At 33.7% G+C, this 23,243-nt stretch overlaps 2 protein-coding genes across 2 annotated transcripts in view; both read right to left on the reverse strand.

Moving 5' to 3' along the window:
* The window catches only part of LOC143257320 (uncharacterized), a 22,075-nt gene extending 15,409 nt beyond the window's left edge, over positions 1-6,666 (reverse strand). Inside the window, exons 1-2 of the mRNA XM_076515839.1 lie at positions 6,532-6,666; positions 4,230-4,278 (exon numbers count right to left, since the gene is read on the reverse strand). The gene's annotated coding sequence lies outside the window, so the exon portion shown is untranslated. The remainder of the gene's footprint in view (positions 1-4,229; positions 4,279-6,531) is intronic.
* On the reverse strand, positions 4,226-22,740 carry LOC143233657 (uncharacterized). Its single transcript, XM_076470126.1, has 7 exons — positions 22,654-22,740; positions 20,414-20,476; positions 12,405-12,456; positions 11,362-11,554; positions 10,695-10,806; positions 6,532-6,610; positions 4,226-4,278 (listed from the first exon to the last, which is right to left on the reverse strand). Exons 1-7 carry the CDS (start codon positions 22,738-22,740, stop codon positions 4,226-4,228), a joined length of 639 nt encoding a protein of 212 aa, XP_076326241.1.
* Positions 22,741-23,243: the final 503 nt, after the last annotated feature.

Raw genomic sequence — 23,243 nt, forward strand, 5'->3', positions numbered from 1 at the left:
CAGGCGGGAAAACATTCCAAACAATGTGATATTACTTGAAGTCGGTAAACAGATGAGTCAACATTCTACACGATTTTCCTTATACTAAGCTAGATGTGTTACATTAAGGTATCTTTCTCGAACGTGCCATTTGGTTTTCTTCATACAGACAGTATTTGATTTACAAAACTAAAACAACAGTAGTTTTATCAATAAAGTGAATATTTTATGTAATATTTACTCTTCACAGTTTAGTGGTTTTTCCTATCATAGCAATACATATGTTAAGGATACACCTTTAAAATTATTGAGGTTTTTACTGATATATTGCCAGTTCAAAAACGTATTAGGTTTTTGTAAAGAACTGTTGTGTCTAGTCACCTACTGCTCAACCAAATTGATAACACAGTTACAGGTTGGTTAGTTTGTCATGTACCTATTTATAGGGTCGAAATTATTCCAGGAAGTAATGTAGTTTCCTCATTAGTTCATCCAGTAACGCTAAACCTAATAACCAGATGTGAAGTAACCCTAGAAAGAAGGCGTAACACCACTTGAAGCCTAATGACTTTTCCATTGGTGAAAAACCAGTTTTCATTCTCATGAACTGAGATCAAATTTACTACTAAGTAAAAGTATGAAATAAAAACTGAAATCCATATATGACTCTAATTATTTCGATAACTTTTAGAATATAGAATTTTTTTCTTTTCCCTAAACTGTAACCCATACAAACATGAATCGTACGTACAGTAATATCACGAAAATACTAATTGAACGCACTTTCAACGTAATTCGAACACATTAAAATACATCGAGTATTATTAAAAACTCGTAATAACAATGAAAATCAAGCGTTGTGTACTGAAGCACATCATGCTAATAGATGAGCAAGATAACCAACAATGATCTGTGAGAATAATAAAAAAACGCAATCCTTTTATCTGAAGGAGAAAATATTCTGTTCAGAATGCAGTAAGGTCTCGAAGTAATGTTGACAAAGAGGTTTTAGAACTCCGGTGAGTATTACAGATTCTCGCGAATTTAAACTTCATAAAAGTTGTTTTGGTTTCAATAACGGGTTTGTTTGTAGCAAAGTTAAGTCGAGTTATCTGCTGAGTCCACGAGGGAAATCGAACCCCTGGTTTCAGCATCGTAAATCTGTAGACTTACCGTTGTACCAGTGGGGGACTTTTAATAACGGATTTTCAATAATTCAGGATTCAAAAATAATATATTGTTCTATAAATTATGGATTGATTTAAAAATTGCGAAGAAAATAAACTCTTATTTAGATTAAATTATTGATTGTTTGCCATAAGAAATATTTTTTTATTATCGCGTTCCCGCTCTAGAACGATCGATTAGACTCACGTCGCGACTGGTCTAGAGAAATCTACAGCCAGTGGTTATCAATATTTTAAGCGTGCTAAACTGTAACCCGATTTGAGTGAAAGTCACACATTAATACAAAAGTACATATGAAGTTTTGTGAGAAAAAAAAAAAAAACGTGCATGACAGAGAAAAGTTGATGTCATTTTCGGATTCACAGTGCAGGAATTTCTATTGCACATGTAGAAATATCATGTGTTATGAAAGACTGTGCTTAATACTAAACAAGCTGTTAAAACATGAATATAACAGAGATCGTAGATACATCTATCGAATCAAGGATAATCCAAGAGTAATCAGTACACCTGTTTTAATCTAGAATCAAAGATAACATGAAAGTAATAAATACACCTATTTTAACCTACAATCAAAACTCATATAAAATGGATAAATACAAATGTCACTACAGAGAAAAAGACCTGAGATGAGCACAGAATAAGATCAGAGATTACCTATTAACAAAATGTTATTTTTCATACATTACAGGTTACTTATTTCTTGGAGGGTTCATTTTATTTCTATATGTATTGACTTCACTAAATAACACTCAGGTAGAAAGCGTGTGAAACGAACATTTCTGAATCGCATAACAAATTGGTTTACCTCGGTAAAATATTCTGTAAGTATCTACCTAAAGTTTGAAATTCAAAGTATGCTATGTTCAAAACTTTTAGCGGCAGACAAACCATTTCTTTATATGACATGTAATAATTGTTACCCAACACTGCCACAGATAAAGTTTTTTTAAAGTCAGCGTTATAAAAACAATTTGCTTTTACGCTGTTAAGCACATGAGCTATCTGTGCTGTGGTCACCACGGATATCGAAACCCAATGTTTAGTTTTATAAGTCTTCACACCGCTGAGCCACTGGGAGAATAAATTAAGCTCGTAGTCACCAGATGGTGCTGCATGACAGTAATTCAAATGTTTTGTATATAACGAATGTATGTATAATATAACCTCAGAACGTTATCTCTTCTTACATAAAAGTTCAGGTACTTACAAAATAATTTTAAAGATACATGTTAGTAATGTTTACTTATCTTCAGAGCACTAGCCGGGGAAGATGTATCATATATCTACTTTCTTTGACTGAACCTGACACGCACGAGCGATTTTAGAAGCTAAAGTAATCGGTTCTGATAAAAATCAGATTGCAGTCAGTTGAAAACTTCTTTAAAAGATACAGAGAAAGCTGCTCCCCTCTAAACGTTAGCTAACTCAAGTTTAACAAACACCATTTAATGCAACTGGTTCCAGAAAATTCCCACAGGACAACTTCTGACTGCTACACTTTTATACCCTAATACTGGAAATTCCAATATCTGGATCTAAATTGGTTTCTAAATGATATATATATATATATATTATTTGACCTGAACGTCACTGTGGGAAGTGTACATACTAGTAAATACATGCATCTTGGTCAATGACCTGCACTTACACTGTTCACTCAAGAGACGAATTTTCTTTGATTGAAATCTTAATTTTTAAAAACAAAATTTAAATAAAAAAACGTCAATGAACAAAATTTAATTTTTTACAATTCTTATGTCATCTGTATGATTTATAGATTATACATGAAACAACGTTTTATCAGAACACGCCATTTTAGATTTAAATTTCAAAACGTTTCTTCTAGGTAGTTCCATTAACTCCTACCAGCGGGAAAACGAATGTCTCATTCCCCCACGCTTAACTCAACGTTAAGACTAGCTACCTCCAAACAAGCCTTCATAATAAAGGTTCCTTGTGTTTTGTTCAGTTTATTAAGCCTAGCTTCCTCCAAACAAGCCATCATAATAAATGTACCCTCTGTTTTGTTTACTATATTAAGCCTAGCTTCTTCCAAACAAACCATCATAATAAATGTTCCCTGTGTTTTGTTTACCATGTTAAGCCTAGCTTCTTCCAAACAAGTAATCACAAAAAGGTACCTTGTGTTTTTCTCTATACTTTTATTTGCTTTGTAAAGCTTAGCTACCCCAAAAAACACCATTAAAATAAATTCTTCGTGTTTTTTCCTCTTTACTTTTGTTTACTTTGTTAAGCCTATCTACCTCCAAACAAGTCATCACAATAAACGTTCCTTGTGTTCTTCTCTGCTTTTCGTTTACTTTGTTAAGCCTGTCTACCTCTAAACAAGCCATTATAATAAACGTTATTTGTGTTTTATTCTGTATTTTTGTTTAATTTGTTAAGCCTATCTACCTCCAAATAAGTCATCACAACAGACGTTTCTTGTGTTTTCCTCTGCTTTTTTTGTTTACTTTGTTAAGCCTAGCTCCCTCCGAATAATTAACTTGTCTTTTCTGGTAGCTCTATGAACACCTTGAGTTATGTTCGTGTTGATAGCTCTCCAAGAAGTCGTCAAGCTGCTGTAGAACAATCCTCCATGTTGGAAATACGCTGCTTTACTTATGCAGTTCCATAAATTTTACCAGGCCATAAAAAAGCCATGATAAGCTTACTATCGCGTAACCCTAAAGTACAATAATAGTGTTTGAATCACTTGGTCAGGAAATAAAGTAGAATAGCTTCAAAATCAGCTCAATAAACCGATTCCATTAAGTACTTTCTTATCACCTTTACATGTTTTACGATGCAAAGGTTTTCCGTAATAGAAACAAACCAAAATACAGAACTCTCTTAAACAGTCTGTAGCATATGAAAAAAAAATTAATATCTTACCTCAGACATGACTGAACAAAAACAAGCTTTCATGAATAGTCTTCAAAATAGTAACAAAACTTGTAGTGTTGTTTTCGTGCTAGTATGTAGATACTTAATTACGGACACCTTCATTAATCAAAATGAACATAAGAATAGAATATTAAAACGAAAAAAAAATTTACACGTAATAATAGGTTTCCTGGAGTTCTCGCTTCAGTTTCGCCTCCCAATCTGTAATAAGAAAATGTATTCATAATAAATTTAATGAAAAACATATTATTAAAAAAATTGTATTTAATGTATAAGTTGGGGAAACCCACATTGAAACAAGTTCACATTTACTATTACCGTGAACTGAGAAACATTACAGATTTGAGTACGTTGCATTAAAACAATTCTTGATGTAAAAGCTACACAGCCGCAGCCTATGTAAAAATTATGGTAGAACGATATGTATCACAACTACATTTTGACATTCTTTAGCGAAGACCATGCAGCAGTCCTTTCTGGTCACAAAATATTCATACATTCAAATCATGAAGATGTGTTAAGTTTGAGGATTTATAATTTCCAAATGAGAGCGTATATCCCATATCACTTGGGGAACCAGGACTAACCAAAAAGAGACCTGTAACAAGTCGAGTCCCATCTGCGACAAACAAAGTGCGGCGTCTTGTAACAAGCGATAATTCATGAACATAAAAGTCAGTGACAGAAGCTATCAACGTGCTACATATGTATATAATCAAGAAGAATCCCCGTCTGGTAAAGACACATATCTTACGTGTACACATTTTGCTTCCACGAGATGTCCATTCAACACTCGCACACCTCACGTGGCTGGAGAATGAAACGAGTATTTCTCGTATATTAGATGGAATATAGAAAACATCCACTGAGGAATAATTTACTTTCAAAATCAGTGTCTTCTAAGGCAGATTTTTGCAACAGAAACTATGCTGCCGTGCTGTTCACAAAATGCAGGGTCGTCGGATAGAGTATGACCAGATGTAGCAACATGGACTATAAACGACGTGGTGAGACTTCAAAATGTTTTTTTAATACAACGAACTCAAACCTCTGTATATTACACCAAATATATGTAAAACATTAACTGAATAGAGAAAATAAACACTTGCCATACTGGAGAAGGGATAACAAACAAGACCTGGCACAGCAAGAAAGAAAAGATAAGCCTACCATGATAGCTTGACTGGTATAAAGCTGCACCTTGTTAAGCCTAACTCTTAAGTCACATACTGAATTTTTGAGCAATGTACGTAAGGCATACTGTTTCTAACCTCCAGTAAATTTATCAGTAGTTTCGTTTCTTTGGAATTATGTGTAATGTTTCAAGTTGTTTATATATTACCTCTAAAGTAAATATATATATATCATCCTTTACGCACCTGGTGATACCCATTGTACATCAGTCTCTGGTGAACATCAGCCCCCTGGTGTTTTGATACGTGATTTACATACCATAGTAATCCTATAATTACACTTATACAGAATTTGAAGAACACGTGGCATTGCAGCTACCAGATTATTCTTTTGAATAATTCAGCAGAAAAACTGTTTAAAATACTAAACATAAATATATGAAGTCAATTATCACTTGTCACCAAGCTAGGATGGTATTCTTAAAACCAGTGTAAGTCATGGAGAGGTCAAGGTACGCCACAGACAAGTCGTTAATCGAATGATAGATTAAACTTCATATTTATTTTTAGTACCTTGAATAGTATTATTTTTTATCTTCGCTGTCCATGACTTAAGCATCTAATACCCGCACAAACACAGTGTTTATAAGAAAATAGCTGTACTATTACATACTTTACAGAGTAATCTAGCTAGGCCTTAAACCTATTAGGCTTAGTTAAACTATAAAACCTGCTTCTTTTACTATTTATTCATACAATCTATTATGTATTTATATACCTAATTACTCTGACCTCTTCCACATCAAGCATTTTCAGACTTCATCCATATGATTAACTAATAGTTTAAACTCAAAATCCTTTGTGCATGCTTTACAGATTTTATAATTACAAAAGGTAAAGGTGACTCTGACTCACTTTTAGCTAATTTTTTGAGTACATGAAACTTAATAAATTCCACACAGTGAAACAGTGAAAAATGTTGAATCAATGAATCTCTTCTTCTACAAACAATTTCCTGAAAATTAACCGTAATTTATTTTACTTACATTTATATCTACACGTTTAAAAACATTCTGGTACTACTGTGACCTGATGCCTAGTTCACAAGTCAAATATCTCTGGACAAAACAGAAAATTGTAAGCACTTGACTACTCAAAACTTGTCTACCACTCTGCCCTCATTGCAGGTTTTGTTCATTATATACTAAAAATTATGTAAATAATTGTTTCATAAATATTTACGTGAAGCAGTAATAGTACAAGTGAAGCTACGTGAGTCTCTTTTGGAAGACACGATATACCAAAATATGAATAAACTCACTTGTATTTGGAAATAATGCTTCATTCTGGATTTCCAAACTGTCTTGCAACCGACGAATAATATCATCTAACGGGATATCCTGTAAAACAGAGAACTAACTGAAGGCCCTATCATCACAATATTCATCAACAAAATACTGTTTTTTAAATACACGGTGTAGTAATAGCGATCTGTTATAATATTATGATAAATCATCAGTGACTCAATTAAACTAACGATTGGTGCTTTGTTTGTTTGTTATTAACTACAGAATGGGCTAGTTTTGTTGTGCCCATCGCGTGAATATAAATAGAAATGTTTAATGTCGTAAACCCTCAGACGTACTCCTGAATCAGTAACTGTGAACCAGAATTATTCTAGAACGTGTTTCGTGCATTAAAATGAATAAAAAGGTTTTAAAATGCAACCTTACAGTAAGTGTCAGTTATAAATGCATTAGGCCTGGCATGATTGGTAGTTAGGGCACTTGACTCTTGACCTGCTGGTTACGAACATGCTTGAACTTTTAGCCGTGACAGTGTGTAATGTGACACTCAATCCCAATACTCGTTGATAAAGAGCAACCCGAGAGTAGACGATGTTGATTGGCTGTCTTCCATTTAGTCTATCACTTCAAAATTATGGACAGTTATCACAGATAGCTCCTGAGTAGCTTTGTACGAAATTCAATTAACAAACAAAAAATACAGAGGCTACAAACATCTCCACATACAAAGCTCACATATATATATTTAAAGGTGAATGTATATTTTAATAAATCCATATTTTGTTTATACACAACACTAAAATTCTGGTATGTTTTTCCATGTAAGTGTCATCACTGAATGACTCTACATGTGGTTGGTTACTGTGGACGAATCACATTAATACTTATTAACACGTGATGGTTCACGGTCACACATCAATATTTAACTACTATAATAGCACGAATGAAGCGTTATTAACTATATTAACTGTATTAACTGTTATTAACTATATTAACTGTATTAACTGTTATTAACTATATTAACTGTTATTAACTATATTAACTGTTTTAACTATATTAACTGTTATTAATTATATTAACTGTTATTACTATATTAACTGTATTAACTATATTAACTGTTATTAACTGTATTAACTATATTAACTGTTATTAACTGTATTAACTGTTATTAACTATATTAACTGTATTAACTATATTAACTGTTATTAACTATATTAACTGTATTAACTATATTAACTGTTATTAACTGTATTAACTGTTATTAACTGTATTAACTATATTAACTGTTATTAACTATATTAACTGTATTAACTGTTATTAACTATATTAACTGTATTAACTGTTATTAACTATATTAACTGTTATTACTATATTAACTGTATTAACTATATTAACTGTTATTAACTGTATTAACTGTTATTAACTATATTAACTGTATTAACTGTTATTAACTGTATTAACTGTTATTAACTATATTAACTGTATTAACTATATTAACTGTTATTAACTATATTAACTGTTATTAACTATATTAACTATATTAACTGTTATTACCTATATTAACTGTTATTAACTATATTCCTACTTTAATTCATTTTTAGTTAAATTCCTTTTACAGGTTCTTCATTCTTGTCACGAGCAATTTATCCACTTTTCCTTCTTTGTTACCCGACACTTAGTTTCTTAACAGATAAAACTACTAGTACAAATGCATACTGAGATATTTTTTATCAGGTTGCGACATAAATGACTTTAATCAATTAAACTAATCGAACGAAACGTTTCAAAAACAGAATATCTGAGTCGCCAAAATGTCACTTAATTTGTAATCTGTTTCAAAGTAATCAAATTCTTTATTACTACTACGAGAGCTTTCTTAGGCTTAATCGGACTAATGTAGAGAGTTCTTATTTTTATCCACACGTCCACTTCTCAGATGCATTATTTGTATTTCTTAAAAACGTTCATTACTCACGTAACTTGATGAAATATGTTGTCAGGTTACTGTAGAGATAGCCATTGTTTTCTAACGACATCGAATACACGTTAAAACATCGATCACATTGAATTAATGGAGAATAGTCCTCTCAGTTACTACAAATACAACTATCACATGCATTCGTATCATATGTAACAAATCGGGCCGACACGGCCAGGTAATGAGGGCGCTCGACTTATAATCTGACCAAACATGATCGCCCTTTCAGTCGTAGGGGCGTTATAATGTGACGGTAAATCCCACTATTCGTTGGTAAAAGAGTAGCCCTTGAGTTGGCGGTGGGTGGTGATGACTAGCTGCCTCCTTTTCTTGTCTTACACTGCTAAATTAGGAACGACTAGCGAAGATAGCCCTCGTGTAGCTTTGCGCGAAAATTCAAAACAAACATATGTAACAAACTTTCAGGTTTAAGATCAATATATAGTAGCACTACCTGGTAGAAATCTTAAGTTTAAATAATTCGTATTACATGTAACAAACTTTCAGACAATTTAAGATCCAAATCTAGCAGTGACCTCTGGAAAAAGATCTTAAAGTCTAAATATTTTGTTTCATACTTCTCCTCTAGGTACGCCCTCTAGTGACAGAGCAGTATGTCTGCGGACTTACATCGCTAAAATCCGTGGTCTCGATACCCGTGGTAGGCAGAGCACAGATAGCCGATTGTGTAGCCTTCAGCTTAACTTTAAAGTCACAATCCTTTATGTACTTGCAAGGTGATTTTTTCTGCCTGAATATTTTTAAATGTATACAATGTGTGTATAATTTAGTAGTCTATTTGAATAATGGTTAAAAAAAAAAACATGTTTAAAGACAGTTTTGTGCAATAGCATTAAAGTAGAATGGAAGTGAAGTTTACACAATAACATTATAAAACAAACCTAAACGTCTACTTTATTATACTTTGTGTATCTTTATTGATTTTGATACACTTATTATTATGTGAATCCCCTCTTGAAAGTACTGTTATGCAAAGCAGAGCGTTGTTACTAAAACTAAGTTTTCTTAACATATTTTGCAGTGTAATAACAAATAAAGTGGTCTAACCAAACTGCACCATGTAATGTACGAATTTATGAAACGTCACTACAAGTTACAAGAGAAACTGATTAGTTAATTCAAGTGGACAGAGTGTAGATGTAAGATTAATTTAACAAGAGATTCGGCGAGTGTCACAAAGCAGTATACTGGCTGACTTTAAAGCTAAGAATAAATGGGATAAACCAAAAGCGTAATGCACTAGGAACACAATATTTAATGATCGTGAGACAAGAACATAACGTAAACCAAAAGCGTAATGCACTAGGAACACAATCTTTAATGATCGTGAGACAAGAACATAACGTAAACCGAAAGCGTAATGCACTAAGAACACAATCTTTAATGATCGTGAGACAAGAACATAACGTAAACCGAAAGCGTAATGCACTAGGAACACAATCTTTAATGATCGTGAGACAAGAACATAACGTATGCACTTGTTGACTTGCTTCTAGTGGGTTTTCTCTGGTTAAGTTCACCGACCAGACAACTAATCGAGGGATTTCTATCTAAGAGGAAACCTCACACTTAGCACAACTGAACTACAACGTGACTAATAAACCTCATTCCATATTGATGGGGCCGTAATCTATATTACCTGTACAATAGAGGCCCTGTTCTTAAACAAAATTACAGGTAGCAATGTTTTCCACAAACAATAACAGGCGTTATCTACTTAGAAATCTATACAAAGTTAAGTTGAAGCAAGATCAACACAACGGTTTTATTATTCACATATTTAGAACAAAGAATTGTTTTAATACTTGACTCTAAAACAATTCTTTGTTCTAAATATGTGAAACGTATGATATATTCCTATATCGCAATAGTATGAAAGTCACTAGTGTGTGGAATATATAAAAAAAAAAAAAAACGAACCTGTATGTAAATGAAAAAGGTCTCGCAGATATGTTGAACTTTTACCACAACTTGTGTTTTCATGTATTCATGACTGACAGTTTCCGATACAAAAATATCGGGTCATGAAACCCTTGTTTGAAGACATTTAACAATAACTGTTTTTCACCTTACTGCAATAAATGTGCCTGTATTCTACAAATAGTGTTACAATAACAAAATCTTAATTTATAGTTGACAAACAAATGCGTTACATAGAAATAAGATCAAAATCCTCACGTCGGTTGCGTTTGACTTTGAAGTCGAAGAAGACGAAGAGGTCGTTTGAGTGATGCCACTAACTGGTTGTCTGCTTAGCCTTAGTTTCGGTTGAGGAGTCATTTGGTCACACCTTTAACCAAGTATTACATAACAGGTCATTGCTCTATTGTTATTCTTATAGTAAATTAATATCCATTACACATAAGTATAAACCAAATATGAGTTATTACTGTCATTCTGGCTGTAAACTTACCCTTGTTCAATGAAAATAATAAACTAAAGCTGAGACGCTAACACGAAACAAATTCTTACGAACAATTTCAAAAGAAATTGACATCATATTCGTTCGATTAAATATGGTTTTTAGTAACTAAAATTGTAATGTACTAAAAAGATCGTGGATTTAAACTTCATTTATTGTATTTATGACAAATGGAAAAAAAGATTCGTTTAGGGTTATACATCACCAGTTTATAGATTCAATAACAATACACATTTACACTTTAACCAATAAAGAAGCAGTTAAAACTAGAAATATATAATCTAGTGCATTTTACGGAGGTACACGGTAGATGTAAGGTTAACTTTCCTTCCAAAGATGTATGTTGTAACTTTAATACAAATACGTCACTTTTCAGTTGTGCAGGGTACTTACATATAGTGCATAAAGGAAAGTTAATCTTACTTGACTGGCGTATGAAAATCTCCCGTAACAGTACCAGACTCTGTGGTCTGACATTCTCTACTGATACCAGAATTTAGTTTTCTGTCCCGAAACCTATTCTTTGACTTTTCCGAGTCCACGAGGTAAGTCTTAGGTAAATGTAGCTCTTCATCTGGAAACCGTTTGACAAGGAGTCCACTGTCCTCCTCAGCAGCTGTAAAGTGGATGTTTCTGACGTTTGTAAGTTGATTTCTCACACAAGGAGCAAACCGAACAACAGAAACGAGCACTTAAGAGAAATGTGCAACACTCTCACAAGACTGTGAATGTCTAAAACATGCAACAGTATCACAAGACTGGGAACATATGAAACATGCAACACTATCACAAGACTGTGAATGTCTAAAACATGCAACACTATCACAAGACTGGGAACATATGAAACATGCAACACTATCACAAGACTGGGAACATATGAAACATGCAACACTATCACAAGACTGGGAACGTATGAAACATGCAACAGTATCACAAGACTGGAAACATATGAAACGTGCAACAGTATCACAAGACTGGGAAGGTACGAAACGTGCAACAATATCACAAGACTGGGAACGTATGAAACGTGCAACACTATCACAAGACTGGGAACGTCTAAAACATGCAACACTATCACTTGACTTTGAATGTTTGAAACATGCAACACTATCACAAGACTGTGAACGTCTAAAACATGCAACACTATCACTGGACTTTGAATGTCTGAAAAAGTTAAAGTTACTGTTGATTTACGAATAATTAGGAACAAGGAAGGTTCTTCAAAACTCATGTGCTATTAATTTATTTTAATCTTGAAGTTCAAGTAATTATTTTTAAGATATTAAACCTAAAACGTAAATCACCAAACTATTAATACTGTGCACTGAGTTATAAGTTTTAGTTCGTGCCTAATACTGTTTTATTTACTTAATAATTCAAACTGTTTTTGAACATTATAGAAGTTCAGAATGAATCTTGTTTATAAGGTATTCAGCAAACCTCTTATTACCTCAAGCATTTCTTACCTCTGAGAACATGGTCTGATGTTTTAGCACGACTGTATATTCCTATGGGACGCTAGTAAAAATAATAAAGACAAAAATCTGTAATTCTTAACCTCCGAAAAAAAATCGCGTCTATTTCTTAATCGTAGAATATTCGTGTTGACCCATTTTCAAATTGTCTTTTTCCATCTAGCTGATTAAAAGCGGTAACCTTGGTAGAAACAGCGATCGTGTTTCGATCGTTCTAGCTACAAGTTATTAACTTAAAACCTATAAGTGAAGAGCAATAAGTCAGTAATAACAGCTTATCTACGATAAAAAGATGGACGAACTCTTCTAATTATTAATTAAAATATAATGACGCTTTTAAAACAACTTCTATTCGACGTATTTTTCCATAAACCCTAACCTTGTCAGTCTTTGTGTCTGTGATGCTGGGCTATAGAGCTTGAAAATCCGGAATGTTTTCTTAGATTTCTGTTATACAAGTCTGGACGTTTACTAGACTTTAAATGTGAAACATTGCTGACATGTAATACTTTTCAAAATTAATGATCTAGATAAATAAAAGGAGATATTTAGACCAAAAATATTTCATATTGCAAAACTGGTAACACTTTTGAGAAGACACTTGGTTTGACGTGCATGGTTTTTCAAATCGATCAATCTTTTATTCAACTTATTTCCCATAACTGATAACGTTAATTATGGATAATGGGTTCACACCGGATTCTCCATAAAATATACTATGTGTAAACACTTAAAATGTTGATTTTCCGTTAAGGGGACCGAAGGCTGCTTGGAAAGGATCACCCTTTTTAACCATTATATAGTAGTGTGTTGTCTTCTGTAGGCTACGACGCAGCATGGCATATGAACTCTAAAATAAATGTATTTGTTACTCTTGTTTTTGTTTACTCTTGAAACAGAACACTTTGGGAAACTCTGCGGAAGTACATCTTATATCATTCCGCTACTAAGAACTAGTTCAGACTGGTTGTGAAAACAACAACTGTACTTCAGTTGTAGTTATCATGTTTTACATACACGAGACACAAGCGATTTTAATTCATGTCCAGATGTAGAATATTTTCTTTAACCATTAAAATAAAATTTATTTAGAGCGAAATTTTTTATGCGCTCTGATTTTGGGCGAAGGGCTCAGTCAGTAACTGGATGTTATATTATTATTACATATTTTTCTTTCCTTTCACTCATAGCATGTACATTTAAACATATCTGTTATCCTTGACATTTCTCAAATTCTACATTAGTGTTTCTTGGACTGTCCTTCCGCTTTTAAACAGTTGTCTTTGGTTGTTTCCGTTTAGATGCCCTTTCAAATAATTCAATAGTTACTGTATTTAGTTATAGTATTAGCTAGATTAATACATAACATTAAATTTGTTTAATAGCAATACGGTGATGTACAAAAATAATCAAGCTTTATATATATATATTATTCTTACTTCACTGTTTTATAATTTCGCGAAGCAAGTCCAACCTTATCGGGTGTTCTTGGGTTAAGGCCCGAAAACACCGTCAGTAGCGAGAGTACCCAACTGATGACCTACAAAGGAGGGGTCATGGAAGCTTAGTTAACTTTAATTGTTGTTCAGAATTGATACTAATAAATGTAATTATTAAATTATTAATATAAAAATATATGTTAATTCTGGTCAATAAAAGACACCACACGTATTCAACTAATAAATAAATAACACCAACTTTAAAATAAATATACTAAAAACATTTTTAATTCGAACAATCTGTTGCCTGTAAAAGGTTGACTACATGTTTCCACGTCATCACCAAGACTGGACTTGCTCTCTTCCTCAATAAAAGGACTTTAGTTTTTAAGGTTAAGCACATTTTTTTTACGCTCGCGATATTTGATTTATTTAATTCGCAAATTGGGTATGACTTGTGGGCAAGTTTACTATTACTGCATAAATCTCAGAAAGGGTTCCGTCACATTTTTATACAGATAATCGACGGATCTTTGTCTCTATTTAATAATGCATGATGTATGTTTAACTTTTATTACTATTTCTAACCATTCATGGATACTACTAGCTCTAATACCCTTTGGTTGATATTACTGTACTTTCTAATAATATATTTTATAATATAACCACATATTTTGTTATGGATCATGAAATTAAATCCCAGTTATGATAAAATATCAAAGGAATGTTTAATTTTCCCATATGTCCTAGGTTTAAAGGACCGGCATGGCCAGGTGAGTCAAGGCGTTTGACTCGTAATCTCAGGGTCGCGGGTTCGATTCCCGGTCGCACCAAACATGCTCGCCCTTTCAGCCATGAGGGCGTTATAATATTACGGTCAAACCCAATATTCGTTGGTAAAAAAGTAGCCCAAGAGTTGGTGGTGGGTGGTGATAACTAGCTGTCTTCCCTCTAGTCTTACACTGCTAAATTAGGGACGGCTAGCGCAGATAACCCTCAAGTAGCTTTGTGTGAAATTCAAACCAAACCTAGTCTCTTTAAAGTGGCCCCCCGCTAGTACAGCGGTATGTCTCCGGAGTTACAACGCTAAAATCAGGGGTTCAATTCCCCTCGGTGGGCTCAGCAGATAGCCCGATGTGGCTTTGCTATAAGATAAAACACAAACACAAAAACACTATTTAAAGTGTTAATAGAAAAACAAATGTTTTACTTCATATCATCGATATTGTGTTTTAGGTAATGCGAAAGATATTGTACAGATAACGCAAAAAGCTGGAATTTATAAAATTTAATGTGGATGTAGAAATATTTATATTGGTTTGAATTTCGCGCAAAGCTACACGAGAGCTAACTGCGCTAGGCGTCCCTAATTTAGCAGTATAAGACTAGAGGGAAGGCAGCTAGTCATCACCACCCACCGACAACTTTTGAGCTACTCTTTTACCAAGAAATAGTGGGATTGAGCGCCACGTTATAACGCCCCCACGGCTGAAGGAGCGAGCATGCTTAATATGACGAGGATTCGAACCCACGACCATCGGATTGCGAGTCGAGTGACTTAACCGCCTAGCCATACGGAGCGATTCATATTGGACAAACAGCAGTTAGCAGAACATAAGGGGCGTGTAGCAAAGTAATATGTACAAGAAATAAATCATAATGCATTATGAGAAAAACAGTAACACTGATTCAACCAAATCGTATTAATCAATAATTTCCACAATCTTTAAAAATAAAAACTTTTTTTAAAAAATCATTAATTAGCGCGTAGGGACAAAGTTCCGGCAAGTTCCTGCATAAGAATGTGATTGGACATCCGCTGATATTCATGCAGAAATGGTAAACTTGCACGCAGGTCACATGACCTAGTTAAAAAACAGAACAAACATGACACTAATGTCTTCATATTCGTTACTGATGATGACATGGTAAGCGTTGAAACATGTCGAATTAACACGATGCAATCAACAGAATGGCCTACATTAGAAATGTTTGCAATTATATATCTATCTCAATGTTTGGTGTTGTTCAATCATTATTCTAACATTATAAACAAGAGCCAAGAAAAAAACCACACGTGTTATTAATCTGTGTTGTCAATTACATAAATATAAAGTCACTGTGGTCAGTAATGGACAACAAAGACTAGTTTGTTCCTTTTTTGAATTTCGCGCAAAGCTAAATGAGGGCTATCTGCGCTAGCCGTCCATAATTTAACAGTGTAAGACCAGAGGGAAGGCGGCTAGTCCACCGCCAACATTTGAGCTACTCTTTTACCAAAGAATAGTGGGATTGACCGTTACTTTATAACACTCTCAACACTAAAAGATTGAGCATGTTTTGTGTGACGTAGATTCGAATCCGCGATCCTCAAATTACGAGTAGAGTGCCCTAACCACCTGGCCGTGCCGGGCTAAAAACAAAGACACCAGACACGTTATTAATTTGTATTATTATAAATTGAGATTCTCTGTGGTCAATAAAGGACGACACAGACACGTTATTAATTTGTATTATTATCTATATAAATATAGATTCACTGTAGTCAATAAAGGACAACACAGACACGTAATTACTTCCGAGAGAAAACACTCTCGGATCCAACATATTCAGTTGTTATCCATTTCGCGAAATACATCTTAAAAACGATTTGATCTGGTATTGAGTCTGTGCAAGTTTCAACCGCACATGAATAACATGTGACTAACGAATCTGACAAGGACATTTAACTGTATAATGATCTATTATTTTAAATCAGAAGTAACCTCGAAAGGCATCGAGGCAAACTGTATATACAGACGACTACTTCAACTTAGGTGATAAGAAATCTGTCATCATCTTGCACATGAATAACGCGATTAGTGGTTTGTAGTCTGACCCTGCATCACCAGGTGCTGAGTTACAACATGCTCACCCTTTCAGCTGTGGGGGTGTTATTACGTCACCGTCAATCTCACTGTTCGTTGGTAACAGAGTAGCCCATGAGAAGGCAATGGGTGGTGATGACTAGCTGCCTCCTTTTCTAGTTTTACATTGCTAAATTAGGGACGGCTAGCGCAACAAAACCTCATGTAGCTTTGCGCGAAATTCAAAAGAAAAATCCTTGTGGTTAAACCTCATGACCTTACTTTCATTGTCCAGCAACAGTTACATAAAGAATTAATAGCTGAACCTCTCTACATTTAATCTTGAAAACGTCATTCAGTTAGACGTAGCTCACTGTACCCCTACAGTCCTTGTCGAATGTTTAAAGTCGTTCTCTGGAGAAACGGGTAAACTGCCATTGACCGCTCCTAGCTCTACTGTCATTAGGTGTAAAATACTTAGTAGACGTACATCCGCAGGGTCCTAAAAAGTGTTCTGTTTTAATAGTAAATAAAACCAAAACTAACAGCAACAAATGCTTGCTTTTAAAGTTTATATTTCATAGGGTGTTTTAGCCTACAGAGTGCATAATTTTTCTCGTGATTCATGACATGCGCACGCGTTTTACTGGCGTCATGACAGTACTAGTTGCAATGTTAAGCGTCTCTTATATGACGTAACTTTAATATATACAGGTTGACTGCTGTAAATTGGTGCGAGTGGTTAAAAACAAGTGGCCGTCCATGCGGTCTTCGGTCCCCCTCTTTCGGGAAAATAACTCTGACATAACTGTTTTAAAATATTCAAAATAATAATAAAACAAATTCTGATTAAGTAATAAGAGCACAAATTGATAAAAATTTAAACGTGTACGTTGGGTGTCTTAATGATTGGTTCCTCTTGCCTACTCATTTTCATCAGACTAAGTAGCGCGTCACTGAGTTACGTTTAATTAATGCCAAAAAGAATCATACACTAAGTGTTCGAACCAGTGACAATAAACTCGTGAGTTAACCAGAAAGGTCATAGTTTGAGATACAATCAGATAATCGTAATAAAAACAATGGTATGACATGGCTTAGAAACGTATGTAATCAGATTGTTATTACAACAGAAGATATCTCTTAGCAGCACACAAATATTGCCGTATACCTCATTAATTTGATTATGCCTACTTAATTATAATTATAAGGATAACTGTTATATTAACATTACTTTAATTATGGCATTAAAGAAAAGTTATTGTTTCAGCAGATAAGTAATTGTTTCAGGCCCGTAATTATCAGATTAACTCACTGTAATTAAATTACATATATTGCGCAAGCGGGTTACTAAATATCACGTGCTCCATGATTGTTCCCCTTTGGTGACAATATCAGACTTTTTTTCTTAAATGAAAACTTAAAATATTGAACAATTTCTTTTATTGAATAGCTAAGGCCTAAAGAGCCTAAATTATATTAACAGAACCAAAGGTGATGGAATATAAGTAATTTCAAACTTTTTTATTAAGGTAAGAATATTCTGGTTTCATTTCACAGTAAACCGAACCAGATCTCAGTTACTTAAAGGTTGTTTTCTTTTAAATGTTGGTAATATCCGGGTAACCAAGTGGTACATATTTACACGTATATCAAGATGATTCAACTATTACCATTTAGTACTGAAACAAAATTAATAAAAACAAGAAATCTCCACGCGAATGAACTTCACATTTATTACAATTAAACTTCAAGGTTTAGCTTTTCCACCTTCTGTGATTACATATAATTTATCTCCATCAAATTAACGAATGAACGAACGAACGACTCGCCTTTCCCACATTAAACTAACAGTAAAAAAAAGCAACATATATATGTACGTGTTTAATTACATTTTATTGCTACGTAATTGACCTTAATGTGTGCCCAATTTATTCAGGCCAATTCTATACTTTAATACAGAACTCAGTTAATAATATTTGCATGTAATGTCATACACAGACTTAACACTCACGAAGAAACTACAGACAATATCAAGAGCTCTTATCCTTCAATGTATGCTTAAACATCTGTTCAGAATTCAACTTTAGAAGTTCAATCCAGATCTGTTAACAGACGCGCGTTACTTGTAAACTCGACTGCAAAAAGTGTTGGGGCGCTTATGTCAGCTCGACTGCCAGAAAACTAGGACATTATTCAAAGTGGCACTAATTCTTAACCTTACTCTTTAGAAACGTCTGGAAAAGAATTGGAGTTTAAGAGGAATGTGTCATTACTAGTATGATATACAAATATAGTGATTAGCATCGGTATAGAAACAACAGCTCTTAAAATTTGATATAAAATGTGTAAAAGTAGAATAGCAAACAAATTCATTGTTTCAATCCCAAATATTCATGTACAGCAAAATAATTAAATACTATATTCTCGGTAAGGCTTACCTTACACATCAAGAACCGGTTTAAACGTGAAGTTATTTTTATTTCGTTTTTGTCACTTGCGAAAAAGCGGGAACCTTAAAATTCACTCAATATTATATTGACGTTTCATGAAAAATATTTCTATGTTAAATATTTAACCTTAAGAAATTATCAATATAAAATAATACTTCGCAATCCATGACACAATAAATTCTGTTATCTGTACTTTATGAATTATACAATAACTGTTTTCGTCAATAAAAATATTATATGCGTTTTAAGAGTTTTCTTACACGAAAATCTATATAATAAACGAGGGAATTTCAGAACTAACAGAATTAGGTGGTAGTTTAATTGTTTTAAAACTTATTATCATAGATTTAATGTTTGATATTACGACTTGTAGAGCCGCCTAGTAAAAAAACTTAATAAATCTAGCTCGAAAGAAGGAACACGTCACAAGTGGAAGAAAAGAAAAAATTCTAGTAGAAGGAAAGGCAATTCTCAGGTTTAAGTAAAGACAAGAGGAAAGAAAAAAACCTGAAATGGAAAGAAACAGCAAGACTCAATTGGAAGAAAAGTCGAGTCTCAAGTGGAAACAGAGATAAGTCAAAAGTGAAAAGAAAATATGAGTCACGAATGGAAAGAAAGACAAATATTAGTGGAAATAGAGATAAGCCACAAGTGGAAGACAAGACTCTTATTAGCAATGAAAGAATATAACAATCTACATATTAAACATTTCTCAGAAACAGATGTAAGCCATGTTTGTTCAGACAGCAAAACGTTCGGTCTGATCTCACTCAAAAGAAAGGTAAAACCAACATCCTAGATTTCAAAGGTATGCTAAGTAAAATGTTTGAAAACAAGAGGAAATCCTCAATAGTCACGGCACTTGAAATTGTTTAAGACTTTATTAGAGTAAATTAAGATGTACTAGATGTTCCCCCATTTTTATTAGCTATATTTTTGAAAGTCAGTAATACCAAGGGTAGGGTGCTTGTATACCTGATTCACATTTATTACTCAACAGGGTCTCTACAAACCTACCCTCAAATTGAAATTCTTTCAGGCAGGATGCGAGTAAACTAAACTATGAGACATTGGGCGTGACCAAATACACCAACTGAAAAGGTTTGACCTCTTGAGTTATAAACTACAATTTGATCTCAAATCGTTCAAGAGATGACAGTGTTATAAAATAAAATTTTGTACTTGGTAAAAAATTGTATGGAAAAAAACTCAGAGCCGTTCTGTGAGACACTTTGCCGCAACCAAAAGGTATCTATACTTACCGTCAGTCGACAATTTGTGATAGAAGACGACACAAGATCTAACCGACCATTTTGTAAGGAGAGCTAAAAAATAAATAAATGGCTTGAAAAACAAAGAATTATATAAAATAAATACATATTAACGTATAAAGTAAAGTAAAACAAATGTTTACTATGGAATCTACTGAACGGTACAATTAGTTCACAAAATGCAATAACAGCAACTTTTATAACTACAAATTTCTTATTTAATTATTACAAAAGTTTTGATTTTTCACTGCAACGTTTACATAATCATGGCCCAATACTGTGGGTAGAAACAATATAATCAGAACTTACCTTCTATAAAGCCCCGGCATATTCAGGTGGTTAAGGCACTCGACTCATAATCAGAGGGTCGCGGGTTCGAATCACCCTCCGACCCAATATGCTCGCCCTTTCAACCGTAGGGGCGTTATAATGATACGGTCAATCCCAATATTCGTTGGTAAAACAGTAGCCCAAGAGTTAGCGGTGGGTGGTAATGAATAGCTGCCATCCCTCTAGTCTTACACTGCTAAATTAGGGACGGTGAGCGAAGATAGCCCTCGTGTAGCTTTGCGCGAAATTCAAAAAACAAACAAAACAGATCATACCAGGCGTCCTACTAATATGTTGATAGAGATGAAAGGATTTGCTTGAAATTCATCGAAAATACTGATTGTTAAAGAGAAAAACTACACCACACCCAGGAAAATACTGATTGTTAAAGTTAAAAACTACACCACACCCAGGAAAATACTGATTGTTAAAGATACAAACTACGCCACACCCAGGAAAATACTGATTGTTAAAGATAAAAACTACGCCACAGCCAGGAAAATACTGATTGTTAAAGATAAAAACTACACCACACCCAGGAAAATACTGATTGTTAAAGTTAAAAACTACGCCACACCCAGGAAAATACTGATTGTTAAAGATAAAAACTACACCACACCCAGGAAAATACTGATTGTTAAAGATAAAAACTACACCACACCCAGGAAAATACTGATTGTTAAAGATAAAAACTACACCACACCCAGGAAAGTACTGATTGTTAAAGATAAAAACTACACCACACCCAGGAAAATACTGATTGTTAAAGTTAAAAACTACGCCACACCCAGGAAAATACTGATTGTTAAAGATAAAAACTACACCACACCCAGGAAAATACTGATTGTTAAAGATAAAAACTACACCACACCCAGGAAAATACTGATGGTTAAAGTTAAAAACTACGCCACACCCAGGAAAATACTGATTGTTAAAGATAAAACTACACCACACCCAGGAAAATACTGATTGTTAAAGATAAAACTACACCACACCCAGGAAAATACTGATTGTTAAAGTTAAAACTACACCACACCCAGGAAAGTACTGATTGTTAAAGATAAAAACTACACCACACCCAGGAAAATACTGATTGTTAAAGTTAAAAACTACGCCACACCCAGGAAAATACTGATTGTTAAAGATAAAAATTACGCCACACCCAGGAAAATACTGATTGTTAAAGTTAAAAACTACGCCACACCCAGGAAAATACTGATTGTTAAAGATAAAAACTACACCACACCCAGGAAAATACTGATTGTTAAAGATAAAAACTACACCACACCCAGGAAAATACTGATTGTTAAAGTTAAAAACTACACCACACCCAGCTTTTACTTGTTTTCAGATTGTTGAAATGTTTTCTTGAGTGCCAGAAGAGAACATTTTTCCCATAATAAATCCTAATGATATACACATGAGTAATGAACTTTAACCTTAAAAATATGCGAAGAAAATAAATACTACTTTCTCCATAAAATTGTGTGTGTGTGTGTTTTCTTATAGCAAAGCCACATTGTGCTATCTGCTGAGTTCAACGAGGGGAATCGAACCCCTGATTTTAGCGTTTTAAATCCAAATATTTACCGCTGTACGAGCGGGGGACATAAAATGATGTAATTCTTAATTACCACACTGGTTTTATCTTAAACTTCACGATATTTGCACAGTCCTTCATCTGGCCTATTATTAGACCTATATTAGCTATCTAAGCTACTTACTTGCAGAGATGCAATACTGTACCATTTTAGAATATTTGTTTGTCCTAACTATATATATAATAGGCTGTATGAAATAACTTGCCTTATTTTTTTACCTGTCTGCCAAGATTGTGGTGTCGTATCATCTTTGACTATTTGTCAATTAGTATCTAGAAAGACGTATAAGAATTGATTTACCTTGTTATATTTTTTCTTCCTACGACGATTTCTATCTCCTAGACTTCTTCGCTTCTGTACCATATTCTTGTTCTTTGTTAAGTCCATTTTACCGGTTCACAAACGACCAAAGTTTTTGGCCTAAATTAAAAATAGTTCATAAACGTTTGTTTTACTAGAGAAAAAGTGACATCTAATTAACCCTAACCTATTACCTACAAAAACAATATCAACACGTTGTTTTATTAGAGAAAAAGTGACATCTAATTAACCCTAACCTATTACCTACAAAAACAATATCAACACGTATACATACACACATTCACGTGTTCAAAAAGAATCTATATATCTTAACTAGATGTACCTGTACAAAGTTCCTATAAGTCTTCAGTTTCGAGAGTAAATCAAACCAAACTTAAGAGTAATAATTACTTTTATTTCATGCTTTAAAGTTCATTGGTCATTTTGTGTTGTAGCCTACAGAAAAAATAATTATTCTCGTGATTTATGAAATGCGAGCGTTTTACTGACATTACAGCAGTACAAAATGCAACGTTAAGTGTCCCTTATGAAACTCATTTTAGTATCTACTGACTGACTGACAAACTGCT

Source organism: Tachypleus tridentatus, chromosome 1 (genome assembly GCF_004210375.1).
Source record: "Tachypleus tridentatus isolate NWPU-2018 chromosome 1, ASM421037v1, whole genome shotgun sequence".
Taxonomy (NCBI): domain Eukaryota; kingdom Metazoa; phylum Arthropoda; class Merostomata; order Xiphosura; family Limulidae; genus Tachypleus; species Tachypleus tridentatus.

Coding starts and splice junctions, on each gene's coding strand:
- LOC143233657 (XM_076470126.1), bottom strand. CDS start 22,740: ATGGACTTAACAAAGAACAAGAATATGGTACAGAAGCGAAGAAGTCTA. Junction 12,457..20,413: donor TCACAAATTGTCGACTGACG/GTAAGTATAGAT, acceptor TATTTTTACTAG/CGTCCCATAGGAATATACAG. Junction 11,555..12,404: donor ATCAGACCATGTTCTCAGAG/GTAAGAAATGCT, acceptor TCCACTTTACAG/CTGCTGAGGAGGACAGTGGA.